General features: G+C 42.1%; 2 protein-coding genes across 3 annotated transcripts in view; one reads left to right on the top strand and one right to left on the bottom strand.

Annotated features, from left to right (window-relative positions):
- The window catches only part of KNTC1 (kinetochore associated 1), a 111,812-nt gene extending 94,080 nt beyond the window's left edge, over nucleotides 1-17,732 (top strand). For both annotated transcript variants that reach the window (XM_011948478.1, XM_011948479.1), the window contains 13 exons: nucleotides 1,026-1,072; nucleotides 2,463-2,541; nucleotides 4,730-4,848; nucleotides 5,248-5,383; nucleotides 6,622-6,717; nucleotides 7,097-7,153; nucleotides 10,187-10,241; nucleotides 10,327-10,390; nucleotides 11,588-11,717; nucleotides 12,980-13,069; nucleotides 13,831-13,976; nucleotides 15,860-15,950; nucleotides 17,539-17,732. In XM_011948478.1, the coding sequence (XP_011803868.1) occupies nucleotides 1,026-1,072; nucleotides 2,463-2,541; nucleotides 4,730-4,848; nucleotides 5,248-5,383; nucleotides 6,622-6,717; nucleotides 7,097-7,153; nucleotides 10,187-10,241; nucleotides 10,327-10,390; nucleotides 11,588-11,717; nucleotides 12,980-13,069; nucleotides 13,831-13,976; nucleotides 15,860-15,950; nucleotides 17,539-17,559 (1,131 nt within the window). In that variant the 3' untranslated portion in view covers nucleotides 17,560-17,732. The remainder of the gene's footprint in view (nucleotides 1-1,025; nucleotides 1,073-2,462; nucleotides 2,542-4,729; nucleotides 4,849-5,247; nucleotides 5,384-6,621; nucleotides 6,718-7,096; nucleotides 7,154-10,186; nucleotides 10,242-10,326; nucleotides 10,391-11,587; nucleotides 11,718-12,979; nucleotides 13,070-13,830; nucleotides 13,977-15,859; nucleotides 15,951-17,538) is intronic.
- HCAR1 (hydroxycarboxylic acid receptor 1) overlaps nucleotides 11,384-23,155 on the bottom strand; it is a 119,135-nt gene continuing 107,363 nt past the window's right edge. The window contains exon 5 of the mRNA XM_011948481.1: nucleotides 11,384-11,811. The gene's annotated coding sequence lies outside the window, so the exon portion shown is untranslated. The remainder of the gene's footprint in view (nucleotides 11,812-23,155) is intronic.

Genomic DNA, 23,155 nt, shown 5'->3' with positions numbered 1-23,155 from the left:
GGGTTTCACCGTGTTAGCCAGGATGGTCTTGATCTCCTGACCTCGTGATCCGCCCGTCTCGGCCTCCCAAAGTGCTGGGATTACAGGCTTGAGCAACTGCGCCCGGCCACAACAACGATTTTTAAAGTATTTACCAAGAGCATGGACTGTGCTTCAGTGGAAACAGGAGTTAGAAACATATCTTGGCCACGCAGAATATGTGGTTAACTTTTAGAAACCAGCCTTTACAGATGTTTTAACTTATATGTAAGTTCAAGGTACACACTGAAAGTTCCTTGAGGCCAGAAACTGCATGTATACATAGCACCTAGCACAGTACTTTGTAAATCCCAATAGATATATACTGAATTAACAAATGGTTCATTTAAAATTCATGGAGTCTTTTCCTTTTAAAAATTATATAATATGGGGCTGGGCAAGGTAGCTCATAACTGTAACCTCAGCACTTTGGGAGGCCGAGGTAGGAGGATTGTTTGAGGCCAGGGCTTTGAGACCAGCCTGAGCAACATAGCAAGACCCCCATCTCTACAAAAATTGTAAAAATTAGCCAAGTGCCATGGTGTGCACCTGTGGTCCCAGCTACTTCGGAGGCTGAGGCAAGAGGATTGCTTGAGCACAGGAGGTTGAGGCTGCAATGAGCCTTGGTTGTGCCATTGTACTCTGGCCTGAGTGACAGAGCTAGACCCTGTCTCCAAAAATAAAAATAAATCAAAATAAAAATCCAAGGCACATAAGCTCCAGGAGGACAGGATCATTTGCTTTATTTACTCAGGCAATCCATATACTTTGAATTGTGCCTATCATATAGTAAGTGCTCAGTGAATATTTGTTGAGTGAGCAGATGTGAGTAGACCCATCATTCAAGCAGAAATCTTTTCATAGAAAAGTAATCATTTATGTTGTAATTTTTCTATGTAAACATAATCTTGTATATTAGGTTTTTTTTATCTAATAGATTTTCAGAGAGATGTTTGTTTAGTCATAAACTTTTTGGTTTTTGACCTTTTTTTCCTACCTTTTCAAAGAAACCATCAGAATTATTTGAACTTCAAGAAGATGAAGCCCTACGAAGGTACTCTTTTCGTTTACTTATATTCATCTATATCATGATGCAAAATAGAAATTTTACCAGTACATTTTTCAGCAGTTGATTTTTTTGAAGGGCTTTCTTGATAAAACTCGAGTTAGAGTCTATGAGATGAATCAGTTCACTAATAACACATGGCTAGGAGTCTCTCCAGTGGAAAACATTAGAGCCAGCCAAGATCTAGAATTTCTGAACTCCTACGAGGGCGAGGGTTCCTAGCACACCTTTAACTGGAAGGTGCCTCTCAAGCAAAGGAAACCTCTTTCTTAGCTAGGACTTTGGCCCCAGACCTCTTTATGTTCTCTTACCATGCTAAACTGGATTGGTTCAGATATAGGCCACTAGATGCTTTTTGCTCTTCTAACCTGTGACTGAGACCTAGAAAGGCACATTGATTTTATCTAATGTGCTAGATCTGATTGGTCATGGCTTATATTCTTGAGAAGACTCTTATCTGGGCCCAAGTCAGAATGAATGTGGCAATCCATTAATGATGCCTGGCACAGGCATGGATAAGGAAGCATGGTGGCTCACATGCCAGCCAGCTTTTTGTCTTTCTAGCCTAAACCAAAAGTAGGCCAAGTGGCCTGGGAGGCCCTGTGTCCAACCTCAGCCTTGGAGAGCTGATAGAAAAGACATGGAAAGACAACCCCAAGAAATGGATTCCTTCTGGTTTGGAGCAAGCAGAGCTATCTTAACCACCCATACCATGCCCTCTTTCCCTCTGAACCCCCACCTTGGCCTCATTTAGTCTTTTAAGAGAAGGGCCACCTTTGTTCAAACAAGAAGTAGCTCCTGGTATGTCTACCTGAACTAGCCACATGGAAAGTCTTGGAGGGAAACGATTTAAAGAGAGGAGAGAAAAAGGAAATCCCAAAAGGCTACTTAATGCAAAATTCATAACGTGCTCCTTTTTCTACTAAAAGCTCTGCCCCACCCCTCCTCCAGCTGGCCTGATTCATCCTCCCTTCCCAGAGACGGGCCAGCCTGCCCTGGGTCTGGAGGTTGAAATGGGCCGCTAACAAGGTCCTGCATACCAAACACAGAATTTCCCATGTGTAGCATTCAAGAGACTTTACTGCTACGGTTTGTATTAATTTCTTAAATAGAATTTAAGGGACCAGAGATTGACTGGCTATTCTATAGATGAGGAGGCTGAAGCCTGGCATCTGTAGCATGTATTATCATCTTTAGCAATGAAAGAACTCAAGAAAAGATTAAGCATTCTTTAAAGGGGGAAGCACCAATGTCATTGACCCATTATCCTTCTGATCTGCCTTTGAATTGTTTAATGACCGTTCCATGGATGATAAGTCTGTTGTTTTGGTAATCCATCACTAAATTAAAAAATAACTAATTAAAAATTTTTTTCCAGAGTGCAGTATCTCCTCCAGTCTCGTCCAATTGATTATAGTGCAAGAATGCTATTTGTATTTGCAACATCAACTACAACCGTAAGCTCTAGAAACTTAATCCAAACTCTTCGGTGCATCTCAGCTTAACATTTTTCCTGTTTATTTACCATGCTTGATTGCATTAACAGATGATTCACATAATGCTCACATACATATGTATTCTAAGTCTGTCTAATCTCCTAAGCAAGCAAGCATTGTGTTTTGCACCATGCTCCTCTGCAACATCTGCTTAGCATGCTGAATGGTGCACCTATTGACAGTTTCCACTGGCTGTCTGCATTCACAGTGGTTAACTCCCTGGTCAGTCCACATTCCTGAAGCCAGGAGCCAAACAAACTGGCCACGAACAAGTCTCCACCATGTCCTAATCCGACTGCGTGCTCTGGTCAGACCACCCCTTCTGCCCACTAAATTCTAGCTAGATTGAACTTGCAATTTCCCCTAATGGCAACATGACCTGTAGCTTCAGGTTCTTGCCTGTAGAAATGTCCTCTGAGGCAAGTGGAGCAGAGAGAGGAGAAGGGGGTGGAGCCAGTAGCAGGCAAATGATTCTCAGAGAAAAGGAAGAAAAGGAAGTCTGAGGTGCTGATTTTAAAGTCCCATGACAAAAAGGAAAAAGCCACCCCTTATTTTCTCTGCATGTAAAGACTTATGACCTAAAAATGGTATTCCATGAAAGGTGGCTAGTGCAGCTCACAGCTCAGCTGTGTCCATGCTTTTCCTTGCAGTCTGCCTTATGTGTACTTCCCATTAATTAGTATTAGCATGTGTTCAAATGGGAATTCACATTAGTATGATATACAGTAATCCCTCCGTATCTGTGGGAGGACTGGTTCCAGGACCCGCAAGGATACCAAAATCTGAGGACGCTCAAGTCTCTTATATAAAATGTTGTCGTATTTGCATGTCACCTACACACATCCTCCTATGTACCTTAAATCATCTCTAGGTTACATATAACGCAATGCCTGCAAATCACTTCATCCCCATGGATTCAGTGTAGTACTTGGCATGCAGCAAATTCATGTTTGGTTTTAAGAACTTTGTGGAATTTTTTTTTTTCTTGAATATTTTTGATACACTGTTGGTTGATTCCATGAATACAGAACCCACAGAAACTGGGGACCAACTGTGGATCCAAAAGTTGAGGTTTAGTAAAATTAATTTTTACTGCTTCATCAAAAACATTTTTTTTTTTTTGAGATGGAGTCTTGCTCTGTTGCCCAGGTCGGAGAGCAGTGGCACAATCTTCGCTCACCACAACCTCCGCCTCCTGGGTTCAAATGATTTTCTTGTCTCAGCCTCCTGAGTAGCTGGGATTACAGGCACATGCCACCACGCCTGTCTAATTTTTGTATTTTTAGTAGAGACAGGGTTTCACCATGTTGACCTGGCTGGTCTTGAACTCCTGACCTCAGGTGATCCACCCACCTCGGACTCCCAAAGTACTGGGATTACAGGCGTGAGCCACTACACCCAGCCCATCAAGAATATTCTTAAGTGAAATTTGTCTTTGTTTTTTTGTTTGTTTTGTTTTGTTTTGTTTTGTTTTTTGAGACAGAGTCTCACTCTGTCACCCAGGTTGGAGTAGTGCAACAGTGCGATCTCGGCTCACTGCAACCTCTACCTCCGGGTTCAAGTGATTCTCCTGCCTCAGCCTCCTGAGTAGCTGGGATTACAGGCACGTGCCACCACACCTGGCTAAGTTTTGTATTTTTAGTAGAGATGGGGGTTTCACCATGTTGATCAGGCTGGTCTTGAACTCCTGACCTCATGATACACCCATCTTGGCCTCCCAAAGTGCTGGAATTACAGGCGTGAGCCACTGTGCCCGGCCATGTCTTTGGTTTTCAATACTGCCAGAGCATGCCTGCAAATACAAGGGCTACAACAACACTTGGGGGCCCTGCCTCCATTCTGCCTGCAATTTCACCCACCATTGCTTTTGCACAGTTAGTGCAAATATCAACACAGTGTAAAGGCAAATAACATCTTAGTGTCATGAAAACAGCTTTGACCCTTTCCCTCCTGAAGGAGTCTCAGGAATGCTCCTCCAGGGGTCCATGGGCCACATGTTAAGAACCACTGTTACAGTGCATTCCATAACTGCAGAGATTGACTTTACATTTTAAAATAATGACGTTGTTTTTGTTGCCTATGTTGAAACTTCTTTACCCAGCTACAGCGTGCAGGTGTTCAACTCTCCAAACCTCTTTTGGTTTTGCAGACATTAGGTATGCATCAGTTAACTTTTGCCCATAGAACTCGAGCTCTTCAGTGTCTCTTCTATTTGGCTGACAAGGAACCTATAGAATCACTCTTTAAAAAACCCATTGAAGAAGTGAAGTAAGTAGAAATGTTTAAATTGTGCTAATAAATAGGAAACAGATCATTTTTTGGAGCTGTACCTTTTAAGCCCTGAATTCAGAAGAGCGTAGTAGAGTAGCTGTGTGAATACAGTTCTGTTGCCTTGAATATCCTTGACATTTTGGCAAACGGAAAATAGGGCTTTGAGAACATCTTGTTTCCATCGTTTCTTGGAGGCATTTAGAAACTGAGTATTTTGTTTATCTTGTTCAAATTGATTTCTATCTATCTAATGTTACTATATATTCAGAGAATATATTTAGAAGTCCAAAATGGACATTTAAAACAAACTGGCCTAATATTTCCATATGGTAGTTTTTATTTTAAATGTAAATGTGACCTATGAGAATGATTCTTAGAAACATTTCTGTTTTCCAGATCTTATCTGAAATGTATAACTTTTCTGGCATCATTTGAGACTTTGAATATCCCCATCACATACGAATTATTTTGCAACAGTCCTAAAGAAGGAATGATCAAGGGCCTGTGGAAAAACCACAGCCACGAGTCCGTGGTAGGTACACCTCACTGCCGCATTCCCAATTCCCTGCCCTTACTTAGAATCCTGAAAGAGAAAACCAGGAACAGTCCTTTTTTTTTTCTTTTTTTGAGACGGAGTTTTGCACTGTTGCCAAGGCTGGAGTATAGTGGAGTGATCTCAGCTCACTGCAGCCTCTGTCTCCTGGGTTCAAGCCTCAGCCTCCCAAGTAGATGGGATTATAGGCACCTGCCCACCACACCTGGCTAATTTTTGTATTTTTAGTAGAGATGAGGTTTCACCATATTGGCCAGGCTGGTCTCAAACTCCTGATCTAAGGTGATCCACCCACCTGGGCCTCCCAAAATGCTGGGATTATAGGCGTGAGCCACCGCGCCCGACCGGAACAGTCTTTATCCCTGAACAACTCTACTGCTCTGAGACCTTTCTACTCTCCTGTCCCAGCGTGTGGATGGATAGGGCAATGTGGAAGGTCCTTTTACCTCTTTTGCCTTAAGGTCCACCAGTTAAAGTCATCCCTGCCAAGCAGCGAGAGCACTTCTACAATCCCTTCCACGGCTTATCCTTATCTGTACAGGGAGAGGAGACTGTCCGGTAGAGAGAGGATATTGTTTATCTTCTTCTTAGTTCCTATGGGAATTTAGCCTCTGAGGCAGTGGAGGCTGGGGCAGGAAGGTTTTTTGGTCCAACAGGCAAACTTTTTCAATAGAAGAAAGAAAGGGGGAGATGTCTGAGGTGGTGTCTTGAGTCCATGAGAGCAAGAAAAAGAATCTCTTTTTTGTCGTTTCTTTCATTAGAAAGATGGGGGCCTTCAATAGACATTCACAGATTAAAAGCACATTTTGTGGCTGGGTGCAGTGGCTCATGCCTGTAATCCCAGTAATCTGGGAGACCAAGGCGGGTGGATCACCTCAGGTCAGGAGTTCAAGACCAGCCTGGCCAACATGGTGAAACCCCGTCTCTACTAAAAATATAAAAATTAGCCAGGCGTGATGACAGCCACCTGTAATCCCAGCTGCTCAGGAAGCTAAGGCAGGAGAATTGCTTGAACCCAGGAGGTAGAGGTTGCGGCGAGCTAAGATCATGCCACTGCACTCCAGCCTGGGCAACAGAGTGAGACTCCATCTCAAAAAAAAAAAAAAAAAAAAAAAAAAAAGCAGCATATTTTGTATTAAGCTGCCCTACTTTTCCAAAGATGGCTTGATTTACTGGTTTGTTGGAGCAGCATGATTTTTTTCTTTTTTTGGCTTCAGGCAGTAAGATTGGTGACTGAGCTGTGTTTAGAATACAAAATCTATGACCTGCAGCTTTGGAATGGACTCTTGCAAAAGCTTCTGGGCTTCAATATGGTAAGACTCAATACCCTGGACTGAATATATCTGAAATATTTTGCACAGCATCCCCTAAACATTTTGGATTGATACTTGTTATGGAACAGATTTATGCTGAAAACGCAGTCACTCTCACTGAGTTCATGCCAGACTTAAAGAACTTGGTGTTAGGCCAGAGAATGTAAAATCCAAAATGACATAAATTTCACTGGAAACAAATGGAAGGTTCCCTAGCCTTTTTTGATATTTATGAACTTGTAAGTGAACTTCTCTGGCAGTTATCATGGAAGATAAAGTTTTACCAGTACTTTTTCTGGAACTTTAAGATGCGATATTTCACATTGAAATTTTCCATTTTGGTGGTCTTTAGAACTTCTTTATTTTTAATATTTTACAGATTCCTTATCTAAGGAAAGTTTTAAAAGCCATTTCCAGTATCCATTCTTTATGGCAGGTATGTGGTTTTTTAAAATAAATTTTATTGGATTTAGTCTTTATACTTTCTGGCCTTGTGACTGCTGGGGACACTGGATTAAGCAGTCAGCTCCTTCGTAAAAAACAGAACTGAGCTCACTCAGTGGCTCACTCCTGTAACCCCAAAGCTTTGGGAGGCCAAGGCGGAAGGATCACTTGAGCCCAGGAGTTTGAGGCTGCAGTGAGCCATGATTGCACCATCGCACTCCAGCTCCAGCCTGGGCAACAGAGCTAGATCCTTTCCCTAAAATAAAGGAAGAAGAAACAGAACTGATCAGCTGTAGGATGATTAAAGTTGTGCCTGGACCCGTTAATACTCAGCTCACATCACCTCCTGAAGATACCACTTTCTTGAGTTTTCTAGGCCTCACAAGTCACACCTTTATTTATGCTCTCAAGACATTTTGGCTCCACTCTGACTTTTGTCACCATATAATTAATTTTCATTACATGTTGGGCTGCCCCTCACAGACTTTGAAGATCTTTCACATCAGATACCCTGGCTTGTTCATCTTTTCTACATTTCACATAAGTTGTGTACCCATATAAGCAAAATATATATTATGTAGAAATATATAATTTATTCTGTTTAATAAATTAGGACAATATAGAAATATGCTGAGTAAAACATGAAAATTCCCCCTTACTATTTCCCTTCATAATTATCTTCCTAAGGGAACGACTGCTTACAATGTCCTATGTATTCTAGAGATTTCCTGTTTTGTTTTGTTTGAGCCGGAGTCTCGCTCTGTCGCCCAGGCTGGAGTGCAGTGGCGCCATCTCAGCTCACTGCAAGCTCCACCTCCTGGGTTCACGCCATTCTCCTGCCTCAGCCTCCTGAGTAGCTCAGACTACAGGTGCCTGCCACCACACCCAGCTAATTTTTTGTATTTTTAGTAGAGACGGTATTTCACCGCGTTAGCCAGTATGGTCTCTGTCTCCTGACCTCGTGATCCACCCGCTTTGGCCTCCCAAAGTGCTGGGATTACAGGCGTGAGCCAACATACCTGGCCGAGATTTCCTGTTTTACAGGCACGTGTGCGTGTGTGCATATCTACAGTGTATATATACATTTTTGCACACATAAATGCAATCACATTCTAAAAGTGTTGTTTTCACATAACAATGGTCTCTGGAGGTAGTTCCATATCAGCACTTGTAGATCTAATTGTTTTATTGAGATACAGTTCACATGTAAAATTTATCCTTTTAAAGAACACAATGAAGTAGTTTTTGGTATATGCACAAAGTTGTACGGCCTCACCGTTATCTAATTCCAGAATATTTTCCTCACGCCAAAAAGAAAATTCATATCCATTAGCAATCATTCCCCATTCCCCACTCCCTCCAGCCCCCAGTGACCACTAATCTACTTTCTGTCCATGGATTTGCCTATTCTGGACATTTTGTATCAACGGAGTCCCACACTATGTGGGATTTCCTGTCCGGCTTCTTTCACTTAGCATCATGTTTTAAGGTTCATCCACATTGTAGCATGGATCAGAACTTCATTCCTCTTTTTTTTTTTGAGAAGGGGTCTGGCTCTGTCGCCCAGGCTGGAGTGCAGTGGCATGATCTCGGCTCACTACAAGCTCCGCCTCCTGGGTTCATGCCATTCTCCTGCCTCAGTCCCGAGTAGCTGGGACTACAGGTGCCCGCCACCACACCCAGCTCATTTTTTGTGTTTTTAGTAGAGACTGGGGTTTCACTGCAGACTCAATCTTCTGACCTTGTGATCTGCCCGCCTTGGCCTCCCAAAGTGCTGGGATTACAAGCATGAGCCATTGCGCCCACCCACTTCATTCCTCTTTTTTGCCAAATAATGTTCCATTGTTAATTGAACATATTTTCATTTCTCTTGAGTGTATACCTAGGAGTGGGCTTGTTGGGTCTTACAGTAACTCTGTGTTTAGCCTTTTGAGGTATTTTATTTTTAATGCTTGATTATTCTCCATAATATGTAGTAAAATATACCCGAAGTTATTTAACCACTCCTTTATTGATGGAAGTTTACGTTTTCTTTCCTCTTTTTTTCTTTGAATATATAGAGATGGGGGTCTTGCCGTGTTGCCTAGGCTGGTCTTGCAACTCCTGAGCTCAAACAATCCTCCTGCCTTGGCCTCCCAAAGTACTGGGATTACAGGTGTGAGCCACCGCGCCTGGCCAGTGTTCTTTCCTTATTCACCTTCTTGAAATTCTTTCTCTTGTCCCCTTCCTCCTTTCCTGTGGCCCTGGCACATAACCAGCTAAGGATTAATTTTCTTTTCTGAGTTGGGTTCTGACTTTTTGCCAAATGGAACAATAATGAATCAGCCAGGATTGTATAATGAGATCCTGAAAGATACAGTTAATGAAGAACATTATGCTAGAACCTTAATCATCTCAAACAGGGAGATTATGATTTTAGTCATCTGGAATATAAACTATAAATGTACAGTTTTGTGACCATTTAACAGTGGCCTCTGGAGAGTGTTTCATATCAGCACATAGTGATCTATCTAATTTTTTTGTTGAGATACAATTCACTTGTAAAATTCGTCCTTTTGAAAGTATACAATCAAGTAGATTCTGGTATATTCATAAAATTGTACAGCCATCACCATTATCTAATTTCAGAACAATTAGGCTGCAATTTAAAAAGAGTTCATAATATCTTTTTGGAGATGGAGTTTCACTCTGTTGCCCAGGCTGGAGTGCAATGGTGTGATCTCAGCTCACTGCAACCTCCACCTCCCAGGTTCAAGCGATTCTTGTGTCTCAGCCTCCCGAGTAGCTGGGATTACAAGCATGCACAACCATGCCTGGCTAATTTTTGTGTTTTTAGTAGAGACGGGGTTTTGCCATGTTGGCCAGGCTGGTTTCGAACGCCTGACCTCAAGTGATTCACCTGCTTCAGCCTTTCAAAGTGCTGGGATTATAGGTGTGAGCCACTGTACCCGGCCTAGACTGCAAATTAAAGAGAGTTTGTAATATCCTTAACATGAATATCCCAAACATGGACTTGTTTTCACAGGTTCCCTACTTCAGTAAAGCGTGGCAGCGTGTGATACAGATACCACTGCTTTCAGGTATTTCGCTCTCCTCTGAAACATTCACTACAGCATTTTATAGTTGAGTGTGTGTATATCATGGTTGGTTTTTTTTTATCTTCAGCTTCTTGTCCTTTAAGTCCTGATCAGTTGTCAGATTGTTCTGAGAGTCTCATCGCTGTCCTCGAGTAAGTAAAATATTTGTTCTACCAAAAAAAAAAAAGTTTGTTGCTTATAAGGTTCCTTTCTAATAGATATCTCTTATGAGTAATTCCTTTTTGTTAGGAAGTTAAGCATAACACTTGTTTTTGTTTTGTTTTTGTGAGACAGAGTCTTGCTCTGTCGCCCAGGCTGGAGTGCAATGGCACAATCTCGGCTCACTGCAACCTCCACCTCCCAGATTCAAGCGATTCTCCTGCCTCAGCCTCCTGAGTAGCTGGGATTACAGGCACGTGCCACCACGCCTGGCTGATTTTTGTATTTTTAGTAGAGACAGGATTTCCAAAGTGTTGGGATTACAGGCACACACCACGCACCACCACACCCGGCTAATTTTTGTAGTTTTAGTAGAGACGGCCTCTGAAATTGCTGGGATTACAGGTGTAAGCCACCGCACCCAGCAACACTTGTTTTTATACCAAAATATCTCGATTATTTTTACAATGTCTACGTCCCATGTGTTGTGTGACTAGTAAACTGAGCATTCTCTAAATTGAGTACCTACTGTTTATATGAGCATAGAGTACTTTTGGTGACTACCCTAAATCGTACAGCGTTGTCGCATAGATTTTGAGTCTTCTGGCTGGGTGCGGCGGCTCACACCTGTAACCCCAGCACTTTGGGAGTCTGAGGCGAGTGGATCACTTGAGGCCAGGAGTTTGAGATCAGCCTGACTAACATGGTGAAACCCCATCTCTACTAAAAATACAAAAATGAGCTGGGCGTGGTGGCGCATGCCTACAATCCCAGCTACTCAGGAAGCTGAGGAGGAGGAATCGCTTGAACCCAGGAGGTGCTGGTCGCAGTGAACTAAGATCACGTCCAGCCTGGGTGACAGAGCTAGATAGTTTCTCAAAAAAAGAAAAAAAAAAGTTTTTGAGTCTTCTGAGAATTTAGAAGCCTATCTTTAGGCATCTGTAGGCTTTCAGACATAATCATGGTATAGCAAACAGTAGTCCGTGTTCCCGTGGGTAGATTCTTTTATTCCGTGTAAAATGCCGTCAAAGACTCATGTTACTCATTCCTAAGCATATGTCATGCACCAGCACTTTAGTGTTTAAAATTATTGAAAGCCTGGACAGGTAGATGACTATGGAAAGCTAGAAAGGCCAATATAATCTAGTGAATCTGACAGATTATTAACTAATTAATGTGCCCTCTTAAAGATGTCCAGTCTCAGATGATCTTGACCTGATTGGAGTCGCCAGGCAATATATCCAGTTAGAACTTCCGGCTTTTGCATTAGCTTGTCTGATGCTCATGCCCCACTCAGAGAAAAGACACCAGCAAATTCAGGTATGGTGCACATGATTCCTCTGGGCTGCCAAGGAAATAGAAGGTCTCATCTTGCATGTCCCTTGCAAAAGGTCGCATTTTCGTTTCAGCAAACCTGTAAAGCATGCATACATCAGATATGTGTGAAGCTTGTATGGGGACTTAGTGGGAGGTAAGACTCAAAGATAGATTAAAGTCCAGCTGAGAGATGTCTTACAAGGGGTTTAGGCCTTATTGTCTATCAGTGGGGAAACAAGTGATTATTTTAGAACAGCAAACTGAAATGATGAAGGAAGTATTTTAGAAAGAATAACCCATTAACCCATGTAGACTTGGTCAGAGGAGAAGACAAGAAGGGAAACTCTTGGGAAGCTGTTGCATTTGAGTAGAATTTTACCCCACTTGATCTCTTCATATCAGCCTTGTGCATAGGCAGGGAAGGCTTGAGGGTTAAGTACCCACGGTAGGGTCTGGTAATGAACTTGAACAAGATGAGAAGGCTACAAGGAAGGCAGCTGACTTAGCAATTGAATGTGGGAGATAAAAGAAGGGGAGAGTCAGATTTTATGTGTGGGTGCCCATCAGAGGGAGCCACGAGCATTTTGGGGACAGAACTTTTAAAAATAACTCTCATTTCCTTTATAATAGAGAACAAGTAGAACAAAGCATTTTGTAATGTTTTACATTTATCTGTTATCTTCCCTGTAGGTAGACATACCAGTAGGTAGAGATCTACATAAATGAACATGCATGCATTCATGCTTTTTTTTTTTTTTTTAAGAGAGTCTCTGTCACCCAGGCTGGAGTGCAGTGGCGCAATCTCAGCTCACTGCAACCTGCCTCCCGGATTCAAGTGACTCCCAAGTAGCTGACATTATGGGCTCCCGCCACCACGCCCGGCTAACTTTTGTATTTTTAGCAGAGACCGGGTTTTGCCATGTTGGCCAGGCAGGTCTCGAACTCCTGACCTGAGGCAATCCAGTGGCCTTGGCCTCCCAAAGTGTTGGGATTATAGGCATGAGCCACTGCGTCCAGCTTAACGTGCATTTTTTTTATTTGTCATTTGGTCTATTAATTACATTTTTTAAAGCCACCTGTTCTTGTCTTTGATTTTTTCTCCTCTTTCCATCATTCATACACTCATTCCTTGATGCCGTTCTGTGTTTCAGTATTTAAATATATTTATTTTGGCACTTAGAACGACAAAATACCTGATCAACAGCTCTTGCTGTTGGAATAAGTAATAACACTTTTCTATTAATTCTGCTTTGATTTTTCTCTAGAATTTTCTGGGTTCGTGTGACCCTCAGGTTATTTTAAAGCAATTGGAAGAGCATATGAACACAGGCCAGCTAGCAGGATTTTCACATCAAGTAAGAGGCGATTTCATTTCATTTTCCCAAACCAAGATTAAGCTGAAAACTGCTATGTCTAGCTGTTTATGTATAGAATTATTTTGCTTCTATTAAAACCTCAGTAAATTTTTTAAAAGGCAGGGACCCTGAGGGTCTTGTTGACTGCTGTGCTCCATGGAAAATTTGTAGCCTTAAGTGCTTTTAATTGAAAACAGATCTTCTTCCTCATAAAAAGTCTCAAAGAGCAAAACAACAATTACTTTATTTATTGACTGATGCTGACAGGCCTCCTTTCCCTTTTTTTTTTTTTTTTTTTTTTGGAGTCTCGCTCTGTCGCCCGGGCTGGAGTGCAGTGGCCGGATCTCAGCTCACTGCAAGCTCCGCCTCCCGAGTTCACGCCATTCTCCTGCCTCAGCCTCCCGAGTAGCTGGGACTACAGGCGCCTGCCACCTCGCCCGGCTAGTTTTTTGTATTTTTTAGTAGAGACGGGGTTTCACCATGTTAGCCAGGATGGTCTCCATCTCCCGACCTCGTGATCCGCCCGTCTCGGCCTCCCAAAGTGCTGGTATTACAGGCTTGAGCCACCGCGCCTGGCCTGCCTCCTTTCCCTTTTTACCCTCTCAAAAAGGAGGCGCAGTCATAATGCAGTGCTAATTGGACTTCTGATTGTAACAGTGTTTTGATAGTGAATAAAGGCTTGATACCTGTCATTCTATAGATTAGAAGTCTGATTCTAATAGATAAGAAGTCTGATCTTAATGATACGTGTCATTCTATAGATTAGAAGTCTGATTCTGAATAGTATCATCAGTAAGAAGGAGTTTGGGATTTTGGCAAAGACCAAATACTTTCAAATGTTGAAGATGCATGTGATGAATACCAACAATATCACTGAACTAGTAAGCTACTTGGCAAATGACTTAAGGTAAGTTTTTCAAAAAGCAACTTACTGTGGAATTTCCTTAAAATCTATCTTTGAAAGCTGGGCGTGGACATAGAGAAACTGTGTCTCTACTAAAAATACAAAATTAGCTGGGCATGGTGGCGCATGCCTGTAATCCCAGCCACTCGGGAGGCTAAAGCAGAAGAATCACTTGAACCCTGGAGGCAGAGGTTGCAGTGAGCCGATATCACGCCATTGCACTCTAGCCTGGGCAAGAAGAGTGAAACTCTGCTTCAAAAAAAAAAAATCTATCTTTATGTTGGAGGAAAATGTCAACTGTAGAGCTATTTGGTTGTAATTAAAAGCTCAAAATATTATCTCTCTCATTACTGCACATATCCAAAAGTTAATCATTTAATAACCCAATTTCTTGGAACGTGACCTCTTAGAATCTGACAATTAAACAGGTCATCTGAATCCCCAAATCGAATGTCTCATAGCCCTGTTCTAAATCCTGCATTACAATTTTATGTCTTAGATACTTGCTCAGAACATTAATGACTTTATGTAACATCCTTTTTGTTAAACTTGGTTATCTAATTGTCTAGCACCCACAAGTTTAGAAACAATAATCTTCTTGGGATAGAGCTGGGGGTGGATATGGAAACTGAATGGGAGAAGGAAGAAATGGGCTGACGCTAAAGAAAGGGAAGTTCAAGACTGCAGTACACACCATATCCATCCCTGCATGTGGTCTAGCCGTGCTGGCGCTTGAGAGGTCGGTCTTTCTCGTTTCCACTCCATGGATTTCCATCTGCTTGTTTATCTCTTGTGATCCAGCCATAATTAGATATTGTCATTTTTGAGCAAGTATTTTTTGAGTTATAATTGATACATAGAATAAGCTGGACATATTTGAAGTCTGCAGTTTAGTAAATTTTGACATGTGTATACCTATGAAGCCATCACCACAATCAAGAGAGTGAACATACTATCTCCAAAAGTTTCCTCATGCCCTCTGTGAAGTTGATTACATGAGTTAGGTCATTCTTGTGATACCCAAATACATAGCGGCCCGGGGAAAAGCACTCAGAGTACAAAACATGGCTCCAAAAACGTAATTCTGGCCGGGCGCAGTGGCTTAAGCCTGTAATCCCAGCACTTTGGGAGGCCAAGGCGGGTGGATCACCTGAGGTTAGAAGTTCAAGACTAGCCTGGCCAACATGATGAAACTTGTCTCTGGTAAAAATACAAAAAGTTAGCTGAGTGTGGTGGCGCATGCCTGTAATCCCAGTTGCTCAGGAGGCTGAGGCAGGAGAATCGCTTGAACCCAGGAGGTGGAGGTTGCAGTGAGCAGAGATTGCACCATTGCACTCCAGCCTGTGCAACAAAGTGAAACTCCGTCTCACACACACAGAAAAAGAACAATATGTAACATGTCTCTTTTTCATAAAATCTCTAACCTTCTCTTTGTTTCTTTGGACAATCCAGAGACTACCCAGTCTATTTATATGCCCCAAATTGGAATTCTTTTTTCCCAAATAAAACATTAAATTTAGAGATTGGTCTTTACTTTTAATTTTGACTTCAACGCCTCTTTTTCTTTTCTTTTTGAGATAGGGTCTTGCTTTGTCAGTCAGACTGGAGTGCAGTGGCACAAACATGGCTCATTGCTGCCTCAACCTCCTGGGTTCAAGCGATCCTCCCACCTCAGCCTCCAGAGTAGCTGGGACTACAAGTGTGTGACACCATACCTGGCTAATTTTATATTTTTTTGTAGAGACAGGGCTTTGCCATGTTGCCCAGGCTGGTCTCCAACTCCTGGACCCAAGCCATCTGCACATCTTGGCTTCCCTGAGTGCCGGGATTATAGGTACAAGGCACTGTGCCTGGCCTAACACTTCTTTTTCTTTTTGATTTTGTAGTTTAGATGAAGCTTCAGTCTTGATAACTGAATATTCAAAGCACTGCGGGAAACCTGTGCCTTCAGAAGCCGCTCCCTGTGAAATTCTGAAGGTAAAGCTGATGGAGAGTTCTTAGGTTCTAACTTGACATTGTTTATATTCCGAGGGCCTTAAAATTGACCAACCTTTTCTAGTATTCTGGAGATAAATGTATTTTTATGTGTAACTGTAATTTTTATATTTTACTTTGTGTGCTCTAAACTAGAAATCAAGAGGCCACAGTTCTAATCTCAGCCCTGCCACTGGGCAGCAAAGCCTAGTGTGTGCTTAGTCTTCAGATTTGGACTCCCTGGTCTCTCAGGTGCTTTCCAACATTACCATTCTTCATAAGGTAGTGTTTTTAATATTGAAGCAGGTGAAAAACTGAATTCTAAAGGTGTTGATTACTGTCATGCTTGGGTATTAATTGCTTTTTAAATTAATTATTATTCTTTAATTATCTAAAACATATGTTCACTGCAGAAAAAAAGAAGTATGACTAGGCACGGTGGCTCACACATGTAATCCCAGCACTTTGGGAGGCTGAGGCGGGCAGATTACCTGAAGCCAGGAGTTCAACACCAGCCTGGCCAACATGGTGAAACCCCGTCTCTACTAAAAATACAAAAATTAGGCCGCGGTGGCTCAAGCCTATAATCCCAGCACTTTGGGAGGCTGAGACGGGTGGATCACGAGGTCAGGAGATCTCAAAAAATACAAAAACTAGCCGGGCGAGGTGGCGGGCGCCTATGGTCCCAGCTACTTGGGAGGCTGAGGCAGGAGAATGGCGTAAACCCGGAAGGCGGAGCTTGCAGTGAGCTGAGATCCGGCCACTGCACTCCAGTCCGGGCGACAGAGCGAGACTCCGCCTCAAAAAAAAAAAAAAAAATTAGCGAGGCGTGGTAGCACCTGCCAGTAATCCCAGCTACTCGGGAGACTGAGGCAGGAGAATTGCTTGAGTCCGGGAGACGGTGGTTGCAGTGAGCCGAGGTCATGCCACTGCACCCCAGCCTAGCCGACAAGAGCAAAACTCATCTCAAGAAAACAAAAAGGAAGGAAAAGAAAAAGGAGAAATATGAAGGAGCCAAAAAAAAAAAAAATACTAAACTGATCTCCAAAATCTCACTACCCAGACAGGGTCACTGTTAACATTTTGCTGTACATTCTTCCAAATTTTTTGTATGTAAAATGTACACATAATTTATTTTTACTCCTATTTTGAACTTAAGTACCAGGTAAAATTTTTACTTTGATCATATTTTGGCAGCTTTATTTTTTATTTGCTATTTTTCAGATTGGACTATTTTGGTAGCTTTAGTAAACCTAGGTATAGAGGCTTTTTTCTTCCTTTGGTCCAGATCAGGCGTATTAGAATAAGCCTGCATTTTGTTACCTCCGATTAATAACTTACAGGGTTTACCTCCAGTTGGTTGTGCTCAATGGCATAAGATTACTTTTTTTTCCAGAAAGGGAGAGTATTGATTCAAGAGACGAATTTGTGGTCTTTAAAATCTGTTTCTCTCATCTAAAATGCCAAATAGTTTTATGTATAGATTTGTATCATTTCACTTAAGTCTTAAGTTCTGTAGTTTATTTGACCATTTTCAATTTGAAAAACTAAGTGACTTATAAAAATCACTTCTGTGTTTCTTCCCATTTAGATGTTTCTTAGTGGGTTATAGTAAATCATTGAACCTTTTCTTCAAGAAGGACAAGAATTTTGTAATCTGCTATTAATGGACCATATTTATTACAGTTTTTAAATTGTAGAATCTCTGTATTATAGCTATTTGTCTTAACATTACCCCACATGTAATAAATAAAACACTTAATATGAGCATAATTGCTCCATAAAGAACTCATGTCCTGAATTAATAAGTCTTTTCATTGCCAGTTACCTGTGCAATTTATAGAGACTATCAACTTTTTGCACCGTATATGAAGGAAACAAAGTGCAAAAATAGCTCTCTCCCTCAAGAAAATTGAGTGCTTGTAGCCTGTATCTTCCATATAAAAAAGTAATATCAGTCTTTTTAGTGTTATTCTAAGAAAATATTGGTATAATTTTAGTGGCAGAGTGTATCAGTCAGTAGCCAGTCAGAAAAATAACAGCCACTCTAGATAGGCCAAGCGGAGAAGAATTTCATGCCTGGGATTGGCTATAAAGTTCTTCAAAAGACTGAAAGAACAGAAGGGAGGTAGAAGGGGGAGCCAGACAAAGGGGAATGAGGACTTCGCAGCCACAGATCAGGAGCTGCTTCTGCCCCTGGCTTGGAGTCCCGAGCCCACATTTGCCACTGAGCTGTCGGAGCTGCTGCGGCCACTGCAGTGCTCAGAAGCCCAGGAGTCTCTTCACCAGTGCTGCTGACAACTTGCACTGCCACTGCCCAAGCTGCCAAGCCCACCACCAAAAGAAGAAACATTGCTGCACTGTCTTCAAGCTTCTAATTCTTATACCAGTGCCAAGAAATAGCAGAACCAAACTGGAAGCCACCTGGCTAGAAGTCTGGGAGGAGTGGTCTGCAGCTGTAAATGCCCAGCACTGCAGCCTGTGGCCTAGAAAGGCATGTGGAGCAAAAAACTAGCACATAGAAGTGTTAATTACACCTGTTATGTTGCCTTTGTAGTCTTTTGCCATACTTGTGAATAAATTAAGTGAATTTGATATTACTGGAATTAGTTTGCCTTTATTTTGCCAGTTGAAAAAAAAATTTCAAAAAAACTCAGTGAAACATGATTAAACACAGGTTTCGAAGTAAAATAAGTCTGGATTTTAGTTCTGGTTCTGTCATTTACTAGCTGTGTGGGCATGAACAAGTTATTTAATTTCCCACAGAGAGAAACAGGATGGTCTTGCTCTGTCACCCAGGCTGGAGTGTAGTGTTATGACCATAGCTCACTGCAACCCTGAATCCCTGTGCTTAAGGGATCCTCCCGTTTCAGCCTCCTGAGTATCTGGGGCTACAGGCACATACCACCATGCCTTCCTGATTTTTGATTTTTTTTGTAGAGACAAGGTCTTGCTTTCTTGCCCAGGCTGGTCTTGAACTCTAGGCCTCAAGTAATCCTCCCACCTTGGCCTCCCTAAGTGCTGGTATAACAGGCATGAGCCACCTTGCCTGGCCCAATTTCTCACCATCTTAATTTCCTCAAACTGAGGGCAGTAAAAGTACCTTCTAGTGGCAGGAGGTTTGAATCAGTTCGTATAAAGCATCTAGGCCAGGTATTGTGGCTCACACCTATAATCCCAGCACTTTGGGAGGCCATGGTGGGCAGATCATGAGGTCTGGAGATCGAGACTATCCTGGCTAACATGGTGAAACCCCATCTCTCCTAAAAATACAAAAAATTAGCCAGGCATGGTGGCTCATGCCTGTAATCCCAGCTTCCCAAGGGGCTGAGGTGGAAGAATCACTTGAACCCAGGAGGCAGAGGTTGCAGTGAGCAGAGATCATGCCATTGCACTCCAGCCTAGGTGACAGGGCAAGACTCTATCTTTAAAAAAAAAATGCATCTAGCAATCTAGCACAGTACCCCTGAGTGCCAAAAATGCTAGTTATTTTGATTATATAGGCTTCTATTTAGCTAATTGCAAGTTTTAAAATTGCAGTTTCAATAATAAAATTATTTTATACTTTGAAGGTGTTATAACAAATGTTTCTCAACAATAAAATGTTTAAAAATGCAAATAATTTGCAATATTTTAATGACATTTGACCTATATTTAAAACATAGTCCAATAACTATTTACATAGGTCTTAGACTTCTAAAGATCATATCATAACAAATAAGAATGGTTGGGCTGGCCGGGCATGGTGGCTCACTCCTGTAATCCCAACACTTTGGGATTACCTGAGGTCAGGAGTTCGATACCAGTCTGGCCAACATGGTGAAACCCCGTCTCTACTAAAAATACAAAAAATAGCCGGGTGTGGTAGCGGTCACCTGTAATCCCAACCACTTGGGAGGCTGAGGCAGGAGAATCACTTGAACCCAGGAGGTGGATGCTTCAGCGAGCTGAGATCAAGCCATTGCACTTTATCCTAGGCAACAGAGTGAGACTCCATGTCAAAAAAAAAAAAAAAATAGCTGGGCTGGGCGTGGTGGCTCATACCTGTAATCCCAGCACTTAGGGAGGACTAAGCTAGTGGACTGCTTAAGCCCAGGAGTTTGAGACCAGACTGGGCAACATAGTGAAACCTTGTCTCTACTAAAAACTAAAAAAAAAAAAGAAATTGACCAGGCATGGTGGTGTGCACCTGAAATCACAGCTACTTGGGAGGCTGAAGTGGGAGGATCGCTTGAGGCCAGGAGGCAGAGATTGCAGTGAGCCAAGATTGTTCCACTGCACTCCAGCCTGGGTGACAGTGAAACCCTATCTCGAAAGAAAAATAATAATAATGCAAATAAATACACCATAGAAAAAAATACAAAGGACTTTTTTTCTCCCCACTAGAGATACAGTCTTGCTCTGTCACCTAGGCTGGAGTGCAGTGAAGCAATCATAGCTCACTGCAGCCTCAAACTCCTAAGCTCAAGCAATCCTGTTGTCTCAGCCTCTTGAGTAGCTGGGACCATACAGGTGCATGTCACCACACTCAGCCAATTATTTTTATTTTTATTTTTTGTATGGGTAGGATTGTGGTATGCTGCCCAGGCTGGTCTCAAACTCCTGGCCTCAGGCGATCTTCCTGAGTTGCTGGGATTAGAGATGTGAACCACTGTGCATGACCCAAAGGGCTTTGGAACATGTGAAAAGAAATTAAACCTCCTTAATGCTAATAAAAATGCAAATTAAGGCTACCTAGATTCAATTTTTTACTTGTCAGAATGGCAAAAATTAAAGTTTGATAACTGTGGACAAAATTACCAGAACATTTATTCTCATATCTTGTTGGGAATGTAAATTTGTATAAGTTCTTTGGAGGACAATTTGACAATCTCTCCAAAATTACAAATATGCTTACCTTTTGACCCAACTATTCCACTTCTAGGAACACACACTTGTAAATGATTCACCATGCCATTATTCCTAAAGGAAAAGATTGGAAACAACCAAAGTACTCATCAGGAGGGGAATGCAGGCCTGGCATGATGGCTCACACCTGATACCCTAGGACTTTGGGAGGCCAGGGTGAAAGGATCACTTGAGGCCAGGAGTTTGAAACCAGTCTGGACAACATAATAAGACCTCATCTCTACAAAGAAAAAAGTGTTTTTAAAGAAGCAAATGGGCTAACTGCATGTGGCCATATACAGAATGAGGAAGTACTTAGTCCTTCTGTATAACAGTTTCTGGACAGACAGGGATCCTTTATTAGCCCCCCTAAAATGTGTTGGAAGACAAAATTTAAATAATGGAAGTACCTTCCTTGATTGATTGACTTAATGGAGACGGGGTCTAACTATGTTGCCCAAGCTGGCCTTGAACTCCTGAGCTCAAGCAGTCCTCCCAGCTCAGCCTCCTGAGTAGCTATGATTTTATTTTTATTTATTTACATATTATGTATTTATTTATTTATTTTTGAGACAATCTCCTTCACCCAAGCTGGAGTACAGTGGCAAAACCTCAGCTCACTGCAACCTCCGCCTTCTGGGTTCAAGTGATTCTTGTGCCTCAGCATCCCAAGTAGCTGGGATTACAAACACACCACCATGCCTGGCTAATTTTTATATTTTGGTAGAAGTGGCATTTCACTACGTTGCCGAGACTTGTTTTGAACTCCTGAGTTCAAGCGATCTGCCTGCCTCAGCCTCCCAAAGTGCTGGGATTACAGACGTGAGCCACCATGCCTAGCCTATGTTTAAATGAGGAAAACATGTTCTTAGCCCATCCAGAAACCGTAACCAGTCTTCCAAATACCACTAAAACAAAACATTTAACATGCCACCAACAGTTTGCAGAATATAACCTGATTTTTTTGATGCCTGTAAATTCAATATTGGATACGTTCATGTATCATTAAAAAAAAAAAAATTAGACTGCCTATCCACATTCAATTTTCTTTCACCCCAATGTATATTGTAATTGAACAGTGAAATAACGTTGGCCGGTCATGGTGGCTCACACCTGTGATCTCAGCACTTTGGGAGGCCCAGGTGGATGGATAACTGGAGGTCAGGAGTTTGAGACCAGCCTGGCCAACATGGTGAAACTCCATCTCTATTAAAAATGTAAAATTAGCCGGACGTGGTGGCACACCTATAATCCCAGCTACTCAGAGGCTGAGGCAGGAGAATGACTTGAACCTGGGAGGTGGAGTTGCAGTGAGCCAAGATTGCACCATTGCACTACAGCCTGGGCAACAAAGTGAGACTCCAGAAGAAAAATAAAAAAGAAAACAAAAAGATGTATGGTGGTTGCAAAGAACACTTATATATAAAATGAGGCACAACTTTATTTATTTTTAGACGGAGTCTCATTCTGTCACCCAGGCTGGAATGCAGTGCCGTGATCTTGGCTCACTGCAACCTCCAGGTTCAAGTAATTCTCCTGCCTCAACCTCCCAAGTAGCTGGGATTACAGGCATGCACCACCACACCCAGCTAAGTTTTGTATCTTCAGTAGAGACAGGGTTTCACCATGTTGGCCAGGCTGATTTCGAACTCCAGACCTGAAGTGATCCACCCCACCTTGGCCTCCCAAAGCCCTGGGATTACAGGCATGAGCCAGTGTGCCTGGCTAAAATGATGCAAAACTCTAAATCACTAAATATAAAGTAAAGCAGAACTTCTGCCATACTCAGTTGAAATAGTCAAAGCCCACCCAGAATCAAGGGGAGGAGGCATAGCCCCCCACCTCATAGTGGAAGAAGCATAAGAATTTGTGGCCATTAAAAAAAAAAATTGGTTTTATTGTGGCAAAATACATATAATATTTACCATCTTCACCATTTTTAGTTGTACAGTTCAGTGCTATGTGGCCATTTTTTAAAAATCACATGAAGTTTTTAAAAAGCAAGTTGTGTGAAATAGTGTATAAATACACATAATCTATTTGTAGATCTTTCGATCTTCAAATGTGAAACACTTATAACAGCCACCTACTCCCGAGTTCCTCAGTTATGTCTTATCAAAACGTAAAGTGTTTTTCTCACTGATTTCACAGTGAAGTATTAGCCCCAGAAGAGACATAAAAAGATTTTCTTTTAGGCCGGGGGCGGTGGCTCAAGCCTGTAATCCTAGCACTTTGGGAGGCCGAGACGGGCGGATCACGAGGTCAGGAGATCGAGACCATCCCGGCTAACACGGTGAAACCCCATCTCTACTAAAAAAAAA

The sequence above is a fragment of the Colobus angolensis genome, unplaced genomic scaffold (genome assembly GCF_000951035.1).
Source record: "Colobus angolensis palliatus isolate OR3802 unplaced genomic scaffold, Cang.pa_1.0 Scaffold28, whole genome shotgun sequence".
Classification (NCBI taxonomy): domain Eukaryota; kingdom Metazoa; phylum Chordata; class Mammalia; order Primates; family Cercopithecidae; genus Colobus; species Colobus angolensis.
Note: the sequence above shows the minus strand (reverse complement) of the source record. Positions and strands in the feature narration are given on the sequence as shown.